This window comes from Cydia fagiglandana, chromosome 12 (assembly GCF_963556715.1).
Source record: "Cydia fagiglandana chromosome 12, ilCydFagi1.1, whole genome shotgun sequence".
Classification (NCBI taxonomy): domain Eukaryota; kingdom Metazoa; phylum Arthropoda; class Insecta; order Lepidoptera; family Tortricidae; genus Cydia; species Cydia fagiglandana.
In genome coordinates this window covers 11117442-11128704 of record NC_085943.1, presented here as the reverse complement: position 1 = coordinate 11128704, position 11263 = coordinate 11117442, and the positions used below count along the sequence as shown (strand labels likewise).

The 11263-nt window shown below is 44.8% G+C and overlaps 1 protein-coding gene across 1 annotated transcript; it reads right to left on the bottom strand.

Moving 5' to 3' along the window:
- Positions 1 to 1863: 1863 nt before the first annotated feature.
- Positions 1864 to 3671, bottom strand: LOC134669583 (uncharacterized). The gene is made up of 2 exons (XM_063527234.1): positions 2487 to 3671; positions 1864 to 1966 (listed from the first exon to the last, which is right to left on the bottom strand). The coding sequence occupies exons 1-2, from the start codon at positions 3669 to 3671 to the stop codon at positions 1886 to 1888; spliced, it is 1266 nt and encodes a 421-aa protein (XP_063383304.1). The 3' UTR covers positions 1864 to 1885.
- Positions 3672 to 11263: the final 7592 nt, after the last annotated feature.

Below are 11263 nucleotides of genomic sequence, written 5' to 3'. Positions count from 1 at the left end.
AGTCTGGTTTGCAAATTATTAAGGTAAGTAATATGCCATTTAGCCCAAAAGTTTTGTGAAATCTTTTGTAAAGACTGGAAATGTGATAAACATGCTACATTAGTGTCTTTCCACGGGTACTCAGGTACCGATAGCAATGGTTGCCCTATAAGAAAGTGGCCCGGAGTGAGTACTTCCAAGTCACATGGGTCCTCGGATAAAGGAACCAGAGGCCGTGAGTTAAGCACCGATTCTACTTTGGTAAATACGGTTGAAAGACCCTCGAAGGTCAGTATGCGGTCCCCTAACTCACGCTTGAGTAGGTTCTTACTACTCTTGACTGCGGCTTCTACCAAGCCTGACATGTGAGGGGCACCAGGAGGATTGAACTCCCAGCGGACACCTTGGCGACGAAATTCCTCCTGGAGGACAATTTCGTTGTCAAGTAAGAACTGACTAACCTCCTTGAGGTATGAGCTAGCACCTTTGAAATTTGTACCTTGATCGCTCCTGACTAAGGCGGGCAGCCCTCGTCGACTGACAAACCGTGTGAACGCCGCAATGAAGGCCTCGGTGCTCAGCGACGAGACGAGTTCAAGATGTACGGCTTTCGTTCCTAAACATACGAAAACACACAGATAAGCTTTGAGTGATTTAGCATTTCTGAGGTGACTACTTTTGACCCAGTAGGGACCGGCAAAATCGGTTGCTACTCCTGAAAAGGCACGAGCCGCCGTGACTCGGTCCGCTGGCAAATCTGCCATAAACGGGGCCTGCGTTGAAGCGTTGAATCTGAAACACGACATACAGCTATTGATTACGCGGGATACCACACGTCGCGCCGACGGGATCCAGTAACGTTGCCGGAGTATATTGATGAGTGCGCTCGTTGAAGCGTGACAATAGGTACGGTGATAATGCTGCATCAACATTTGAGTCCATTTATGGTCTTTAGGTAGAAGGTATGGGTGCTTAGCATCGTAACGTAAGCATGAATGTCGCAGTCGCCCTCCGACGCGAATGAAGTGATTCTCATCTACGAAAACGCTGAGTTTTTGAAGTGACTTGCAAACAATCTTGCCTCCTTTCAATAACACGATTTCATCTCTGTAAGCATCCAGTTGAACGTACTTAATCCAGTGGTTCATTGCCTCACGATTTTCGTCGATCGTTAGCGTAGGGCGAACGTTCCGTTGCGCTTTCGGCAAACGAACGTTCTTACAAAATCGCAATACGTATGACGTCACATTGATAAGCTTGTTGAACGAACTGACTCGTGATAACAGAAACTCCTCCCATGACTTCTCGGCCGGCGTAATGTGATGTAACTGTTTGAATCCGGGTAAATCTGGTGACATGGTGACCGGCATCGTCGGCCACTGTGACTCATTCGTCATTAACCATTCTGGGTTCCACCAAAGATGAAACCCGATGAGGTCCTTCGCCGTAGCCCCCCGCGATGCGACATCGGCAGGGTTCGACTCCGATCTGACATACCTCCATGTCATAGGTCGGGTTGACTGTTGAATATCTTGAACACGGTTACCTTCAAAAGTCTGTAGCACATGAGGCTTTGTGTTCAACCAACATAGCACGATTCTGGAATCTGACCAAGCATTTATGCTGTCAATCTGAACTGATTCCTCGTATGCCGCTGCGACGTGGTTTAATAACTTATAAACCAGGTGAGCTGCATTTAACTCGCTCTTCGGAATGGTTTGTTTGACTCTCCTTGACGCTACGCGAGTCTTAGCTATCACTAACCGTACTAGTACATTCCCTGACGCGTCCTCAGTCCGGAGGTACACGCAGGCTCCGTAGCCGAGCTCCGACGCATCTCCAAAGCCGTGGAGGGAGTGTGACACCGCACCGGGCAGAGTGACGCACCGCGGAATCTGTAGCTGACTCAAGTGATGTAGATCTTGAATGAGTTCATTCCATTGAAGGTCTTGAGTATGGGACAGTGGCTCATCCCACTGTAATCCATCTGTGAACAGTGATTGTAAAAACAGTTTGAATCTAAATATGATTGGTGCGCAATAGCCACACGGGTCATACAGTCTAGCTATGGTACTCAATATGCTACGTTTCGTCGTTGGTTGGCCCAACGGTATGTTGAGTTGATACGACATGGAATCTGACATGGGGTTCCACTGTATCCCTAATACCTTTATGAAACTCTTGTCGTCAGTGTCAAACTGACGAGGCATCTCACAATGCTCCTGCGGAAGATCCTGTAATAATTCTCTGCGGTTAGACGACCATTTGCGTAACTCATATCCAGCGCTCCGCATGAGTTCTATGAGTTCTGATTTGAGTTCTTGGGCCTCGGTGAGTGAATCAGCCCCAGTGAGGATGTCGTCAACATATACATCTCTGCGCATGATATGAGCAGCCGGTGAGTCTGGATGCTGGGCTTCCCAGTCATCAGCTAATCGAAGTAAGGTCCTTATCGCGATGAAAGGACTGGAGCGTAGTCCGTATGTATTGGTATTTAACTCATATACCTGTACATCCTGCGACGGATCCTCGCGCCACAGAATCAGCTGATAGCGCCTATCGCTGGGGTGTATCCACGTTTGCCGGAACATCATTCTGATGTCGGTCGTGAAGACAACTTGATGACGTCTGAAATTTAACAATATTTGAGTGATATCATTTTGAAGCGGTTTGCCTGAGTGAAGGCATTGATTGAGCGATACTCCGGTGCTTGAGTTAGCTGCAGCGTTATATACGACGCGGATCTTTTCGGATCCCTTTTTGAAAATTCCGTGGTGGGGTATTACATAGTGTTCGCTCTCGAAATTAAAGTCTGATTTGGACATATGACCAAGTGCCTCATAGTCCCTCATGAATTCCTTATATTTTTCAGCAAATACTGGATTTTTGGCCAGCCTGGCCTCCAACGAAATCAGTCTACGCATGGCTAGAGCCCTAGACTCGCCCAGCTTGGGTCGGTCTGCCCGCAGCGGCAACCGCACCATGAATTGGCCATTATCTAAACGTTGAGTAGTGGAGGTATACAACCTTTCACATTCGAGGTGTTCTGGGTGTTGCGGCCGCTCCTCGGGGGGCTGCTCCACTCTCCAAAACCTTTCTAGGACGTCCTCGAGCCGAGTAGCATGGATGCCGTAGTCCTCTACTGATGTCCCGGCGGTCGGTGTTGTTAATGATGATGGGTAATTCCAAGTTGCCCCCATCAGCACGTGACCGAAGCAGGTGCCGTACGCCTCAACACCTGGAATGTTAGTGAGTATCTTTGAACCAGTGTATATATAATTGAGCACATCCGTTCCTAGAATGATGTCCACATCCTGCGATTTATCCAAGGCAGGGTCAGCTAATTCAAGTTTTGATGAATCCAAATGAGTCCTGATCTCAGTATCATAATAAGGTATGTTTCCCGTAACCCTGTACATGACTGTAGCTACTACACTGATGATAGGCACTGTTTTCCCGCGTGGTTTGAATACAAGCTTAGCAATCGTGCCTGGCACATTTACCTTTATGTCACCTACTCCAAAAATATTATTCCCAGTAAACTGTTGGTGTACTTTGAATCTTTCTACAAATGATTTCTTCACTACGGAGCACCCCGCTCCCGAGTCAAGCAAAGCCCTAGCTTTAACATAAGACCCATTGCCTGATCTGACCATGATCACAGCTGTAGGAGAGACACGAATTGGCGCCATTCGTAGTCTTTCCTCCGGTGCACCAACAGTGGCCTGATCTCATTGTTCAGGCTCAGGACTGCTCCGAGTCCCGAAGCGCAATGAGTGGAATGACTGCTGCGCCGCTTGAACACGCGCGCCTACCTTAGCCCTCGGTATATGACCGGTGGGAATCAGCTGAGCCGGCTGAAGCGCACTATGAGGTGACCCTGTCTCCCTCCTTTGGGGTTGGTCTGGTACTGACGGCTTGGGAGACTGCGGCTTCGCAGCCCTCGGCGGAGATGTAGTCCGTCGCTGGGGAGACGGCCACCGCTCCGGCAGCGTGACTGCTCTCGACGTGCTTGGCGTGGCAAGCGGCATGACCCTTACCCGATGGACAGCTGCTTCAACTGCCATGGGTGGGGCTCTCCCCGCTGCACCACCATCGCACAGCAGTGAGTTGTGTGCGGACGACTCACACTGTGCGCACCAGTTGCGCTGCATGCACTCGCGTGCATAGTGACTGCGCAGGCATCTGAAGCATGCGCCTGACTTCCTAGCCCAGGTCTTCCGCTCCGAAATCGCCAGGTTAAGGAACTTCGGGCATTTGTACAAGCTGTGCTGGTCACTCGAGCAGTATGAGCAAAGAACAGGGGGTGAATTCACCTGATTGGTCTCTTGTTCGATGGCGAAGACCCTCGCTGGCGGTCCCGGTTTCCTGGTAGCTTGACCCGACGGCCCCGCTCTTCCTCGTGCAGGTGCGGAACCACGCTGCGCAGTTGGTTGCTCCACCGCTGCTGGCGAGACCGCTTGCTGAACCCGGCACTGCTCCTCCAACAGCGCCAGTAGCTGCGTGAGAGTGGGCAACACCTCCGGATTGCCACCGTACCTCTCCTCGTATAAGGTCTTGATTCTGTTCGGTAGTTTCTGCAAAATTATAAAAACCAATAAGTATGACCACTCCGTGATTGGCTGCTTGAGCTTCTCAAGCGCCTGGACTGACTCCCGGAGCGGGTCATAGAAAGCTGAGCGTGACCCTGCACTCCAGTGCGCCACTGAAGGCAGGTTCATGATTCGGCTAATGAATGTATCCAACAGCAGCCTGTTATTCTGATACCGAGCCCGCAATAACTGTAAAGCTACCGCGTAGTTGGGTCCGTCCATCGGAAGGTGCTGTATAATGGACAGCGCCTCCCCTTGCAACGACGACCGAAGATAGTAATGTTTCTCCGCGTCGGAGATGTCCCTACTATTGACTAACGACATAAAGAGATCATAGAAGGAGAGCCACTCTGGCAGGTTGCCACTGAAGGTGGGCAGCTGCACAGAGGGCAATTTGACTTTACCTGCCTGTCCACGGGGTGTGTGTGACTGGCCAGCCTCTCCAGCCGACGCCTCGTCTAGCTGGATCAGCAGCCGGTTAACCTCGCTGAAGCACTCCTGGTATTGAAGTCGTTCCTCCTCCTCGAGCTCACCTTCGTAGGCCAGCAGTGACTCGTGGGCCTTGACGTACTCAGTATAAATAAGATCAAAGTGCCGCTTCGCCACCGACGCGGCCATGCTGTCAGGTCGTGATGTGACCGTGCCAGCATAGTCGGTCAACATTTGGTACTTGGTGCGCAGCTGCACCTTGATTGACTTTAACGACATGACGTGAATTTACTTTACGATTAATGAAAGACACTAATTTGTGACACTATTCGACTAACAGTTTACAAGTTAGGTGGCTTTGGCTTTACCTTAAAGTTGGATTTTATATTGACGATAACCTAATTAATCTATTGGCGACACTTGACGTTGACAGATAATTCTAACCTAAATGTCCCAAACTGACGTTTGCCGCGAACCGGAAATGTCCTTATGCTAAAGATGGCCGCACTCCGCACTGTACGGTCCCCGTCCGTTGCCTACGCAAGAAAATGGCGGCCGACGCCTTCCCTTTTATTACGATTTGATTTGATTTTTTCGCACTATGCCCAACCGCACCGGGCTCCGTTTCCACTGAATTTAACGGCAAAAATGAATAATGCTGACACGATGAGTACTTGAAGCGATGATTACGCTACCAATGCGATGTACCGCTGCGGTGCTCGCGTTGATGACGATGGCTTTCAATAATATCGTGCTGTAATTCCTCCCCTCTGATGGGAACACCAAAAATGTCTACGTCACAAAGCGGTTAGCCCGGACTCCCGTGGTCGCGTCCCGATACTTCTCTTTCCTTTGGTGCTCGTTGCTGGTGAGGAGCGCCTCCACCGCTCCGGTGTGACGCCTCGCGTGGTCCGGTAGGAGCTAGGCCTTCCAAAGCCTGCTGTGATGCCGCTGAGGACCCTGGCCGCTCCGGCCTGGGTGGTTCGGGTAGGTGTGGCGATGAAAAGAAACTCAATGTTTCACATGCACGTATATTTTACGTTAATCTACACTTATTCGTTCGTACACTGACGCCTGATGCGTGACAATCGTGACACGACAACTACTATTCTTAGAAAATAACTATACTGAAAACACACGCGGCGTGGTCAATGGCTGCGGCCAAGTCTCGCTTCAAACCCGGCAGGAATGCAACCTACGTGCGTTCGCTACAACGCTCCGAATCGTCCTGTTCCGGAAATAGAATCCATCGATATGAAGTTTTACCATAATGAATGTAGTGACATACCATTTAAGTTACGCTTGAGCCTCTAGGAAATTGGCCTACGATTATTGCACACGGCACATGTGAAAGGTGCTTGCACTTGGCGTAAACACCAACTTTTTTAACACTCCGCACCTGGCAAATCTGTAATGTTATGGCAAGATTATGGGTAGAATGTATTAATAGAACCTCTCATTATGTAATCTATGTCCAGACCACCGCGACGCACTCAAAAGGAAAGCACGTCTCCAATGGGCCAGTTTCTATAGGTTTCTATGACAACACTGTTATTTAGTTAAACAAGACGGCCATTATTCGAGAATCAATCCTTTCGAGCCCTCACATGCCCGATATTGTTTGTTTTATTACGAACAGCGTCAATAAACCCACGCGTGGAAATAAATACCTACTTATAAATAGAATTGTCCGCTTGAAAAATGGCTCAATATAGTGACAAATTATGAGGAGTTATGACCTTATGTTACGGTTATTAAGCATCAAGGCTGACTCACGTTGGCTTTTGAATTTCCAATAAGGTTTCTAGTGGAACGAATCTGTTTACAACACATTAAAAGCAACGCGATGTTTTATTGCAGAACATGTTCCTTTAAAAACTATTGTAATGAATGTAATGATGGGCGCAATTATTTTGTACCCACCAAAGGAACTCGTAGATTTTCCAAGATTGCGAAAATCACCAAGGGGTTTGGTTTGGCTTGGTTAATAAGAAAAAAATCAACTGCAACACCTAGCCTTTCTGACACTTGGACATATAAGGTAAATACTAGTGCTCGACATGCTAATGCTCAATAGATGACACCCTACTGTCACCTCTATTTGACATGTAGGTACTGGGACCATATAGGCAAAAGAATGTTAGGGATGAATGTTGATGGACGGAGAGCGTATGGTAGACCCAAAAAACGATGGATGGATTGTGTGAAAGAGGATATGAGAAAGAAAGGAGTGAGTGCTGAGGACACGAAAGACAGAGGAGAATGGAAGAGAAAAACATGTTGTGCCGACCCCACATGACGTGGGATAAGGGCAGGGGAAAGAAGAAGAGGTACTGGGACCGTGACGAGCACTAGTACGTTTACCTTATGCCCCTAAAAGGTTAAAAAAAGGCTAGTGCTAGAGACTTAACCACAGCTAAAATTTAATAGATGACAGTATTCGTACGTACTTATTTGTTACAATCCCGACTATCATGTACCTAACCACAGAATAAATAATAGTACTAAGTACAGTACAGAAGACTCACTCTCTAACAAAACGCGTCTGTTACGATCAGCAAAGATATGGCCGCTAGGTGGCGACAGCGCCACGTGCGGCTTTTGGCAAACCCCAAAATTGGGGCCGAACGGATGTACTTTTAGCTACCTGTAGCAAAGCGACGAAATCGCGGAGTGAGACACGCCTGACCTAACTGAAAATTCTGCAAAAATTCAAACAAAGCTTAATTTGGCATTAATATAAAGATGGCAGATCGGTTTAATTTTCAAAACTAAACTGAACTTTTCGATACCACTTCCAAAATCAATTTAACCTATCCCAAAAAGCAAACTTATCGACGCATACGACGTTCTTTGTGTGCTGTCAACCACACCGTGAAGTTTTGAAATGGACACGGCCACAAAGAGGTTCGGGGAAGATTCCTGGAGTGTTGACATTAGCCCACAATGGAGGCAAACTCGCCTGTCCTACGGATTATTTTGAAAGGTGACCCAAGTTTGTCGAGATGACTCTGACATATTGGGATTAATAAAAAACGCTTATTGTGTCGATAAATTAATTCAGGTGCATGATTTTGAGTGCGCATGCAAATATGTGTGGTTGGGGTTTGTATGCAGGTTGGATTAGTAGGACACAAATTGAATGTGGGAATCTTGCGATGTAAGATGGAAGAGAGTTTTTTACAAGTTTAGGTTTTAGTCGGACATATAACTTAAAAAACTGTTTTCTTTTATTTTTAGGAACTTTTTTAGTTTATCTACTGTATCACTGCATGATCGCTCGAAAGATATATATAGTTTAAAGACAGCAACAACGTTAAGTCGGCAATACAACAAACAGTTAACAAATATATATGTATTAGGAGTGCCGTAAAATAAAACACTAAAAAGTCGTAAGTAATTACAAAATATTGTTATTTAAAATATATTTATGTAGATGCTGTAAATAAAGATGTTCAAGCAAATCTTGTCAGTAGAAAAAGGCGCGAAATTCAAATTTTCTATGAGACGATATCCCTTCGCGCCTATACATTTTTCAAATTTGCCGGTTATTCCTTATCATATGAACATGGCAAGATGTTAAAGGAAAGTATTTTATATAATTAATCACATCCCATGACAAGATGGCTTAAACCTGAAACAGCTGATGTTATTTTTTTAGCAAGCAATGTTGACGGCAAGCGACCTATCGAGGTGACCGAGTCGGATTCGTTCGTTTTACTTTTTACTAGAACAGATACATCAAGCTTTACAAATGCCGTCCTCTAAATTAAAGTAATTGGAAAAACGTTTTCAGCGAGAAAAGAGTCACGATCCGCCAGTTATAAGGAAAACGAAACAAGGAGAAAGGGTACCCCATGCCTCGCTGAGGACTCTCTACAAGTCTGTCTCACATAGTAGGTGGGTAATTACCATAACAATAACAAGCCCATCTTATTTACACGTCCATATTTTTGTCCACTATGATCTCACAATGCCGTCAAACATTTCGAGTGCCTTGGCACTATTTAATTTAAATATTTACCTCGCCTTACAGTAGAATTACACAAAAACTAATATCCAATACTATTTACTTTCCCAGCAATATGTAGTTGAATTCTCAAAAATTCCAGGTAAATTCTGGCTTGCAATAACAAACATGATGTCTCTGTTTGATTTGGGTAAACACGGCAAACAGGATTATTGTTAACTATTTTTTTTAATTACTTGGTGGAACACGTTTTCTATTTGGTGATTGGGTAGTGAGGTAAACAATGGAAAGGAAAACTTCGCCGATGGATAATATCGGTAGCTCATTACCGGTCGAAAGTTTGAGGTAAATATTTGAGGTTACCGGGCGTATCGTAATTACCGTCGGTCAGTGGTCGCACAAAGACTGGTAGTTGGTATAACAGGCGGTTATCGACGAGGAAACAGAGGAGCTCATTAGAAACACATCGGGCAACATGTGTAAATAAATACGGGCGGACAAAACGCGCGCTCAAACATCTCGAGCGGTCGATGTGCGCTCACTAAACAGTTTATCGGACGTGATTGAAATTTTTATTTGACCCGTTTGTTTCAAATAAACACTTTACATTTAAATAGTATCAGAAAGAAATCTTTGGCAACCTTAGTACCTATTTATAGACTTTTTAGTTAAGTAGCAGTAGGTATTTTGTGAATGACATGGCGCACCAACAAAAATTTAAGAGTAGGTAAGTTGGATGTACCCGGGGGTGTGTCGTTAAATTACGTCCAAAAAAGAGGTACATATAGGCACTGTTAATGTCATCTCGCTTTGTGTGGTGGGGCACAGCACAGCGGTTGTCATTCCAGATCTAGAGTAGAGCCCAACAGGGGAAGTACCTCCACCACCTTACACAAACCCACAGTCAAATAACACTATAGGGTCTAGTGTTGTGTTCCTGCCAGTGAGTATGGTTACATTGGTTACCAGAGCTCAACGGGAACATCTACCTAACTATATTTTGATAGTCCAGATTTCAGAAATTATCCATCCGTCCTTTCAGACATAACTGTGGTTAGTATATGGTAATTGTCCCTCAGACTCTATAGCCTACATCCCGTGGACAAGTGCACAGAAGAGCAGAGACAACACGGCTCGGGTATCATTCTATACGGTAAACAACCCGTCGATGATGACTTGATGACCGCGCACAGTTTATTACAGGAGATGTTTTCAAGCATTGTTGGAGGATGGAAAGGAATTTCTTGACTATATTATTCCTTTTATTCAATACCAATACAATAAGGAAGATCTTAAATTGGATATTTGTTTAAACATAATTATTGACAAACGTTAAGTACCGTGAAAACGTCCAAATTTTCTCTGAAGGGTATTTAAGGACTGTATCGTTTATTATGAATACAACTTTACTTAGACGTTTTTTCTGGTATTATATTTTTATTAAAAAATTACACATATAGTTTAATTAGTGCTTTAATAATAAGTAACATTTTGTCCTGGGAGATCACGTAAAGCATATGGTTTGGACAATATTTACCCAATCCTCCCGAGTAACTACAACGATTTCGGACAAATACTACAAGAAAATTTACGGTTTGCGAACAAGACGAGATATTACACAAAAAAAATCGTACTATGTAAACAGCAATTACATATTATTCGTAAAGCGAAACATCTGGGCATAGTCTAATCATTTCTTTTAGTTGGAAAAAAAGATTTGGATCTGTGCTTGGTGGCCTTTTAGAGAATATGGCATGTTACTTACGACAACCCCGACTTTGGTATACAATATAACCATCAAGGAGCGTTTCTATCGACCTGTTCTAGCCATAGTTCAACGCCATGAATGTCCGTTAGGCTTTGGATTTCGGTAGATTCTTTTAGCTGTTTCCCTCATTTCGCTGGCGTCAGAAATTGACGGGAATCCAAAATGTTGCATAAAAAGTCGTTTTCATGTAAAGATAAAAATTCACCACATTTATTCTGTGGATGTTTAGTTGAGCAATCATGAAAAGGACACTTAGATGGCATATTTTGGCAGCATATTAACCTTTTGTTTCTTTAAATCGTACCAAGGAATCGGTGAAATAGTCTCAAATTAAGCTCGATAGGCTTGTCCAAATTATATTTGCTAGACGGTATTAAAATCATCATAAAGTCCCTAAAATAAAATAAATGTAAAACCTTCTTATATCAGATATGGCTTAAAAATACTCCCAGATTATACCTTAAGAACATAGTAATACAAAATAATACACACGTCAACAGTTAGACCAGGTTTTATCTGTATTTA

Coding starts and splice junctions, on each gene's coding strand:
- LOC134669583 (XM_063527234.1), bottom strand. CDS start 3,671: ATGGCGCCAATTCGTGTCTCTCCTACAGCTGTGATCATGGTCAGATCA. Junction 1,967..2,486: donor ATCCGTCGCAGGATGTACAG/GTATATGAGTTA, acceptor CACTGTTCACAG/ATGGATTACAGTGGGATGAG.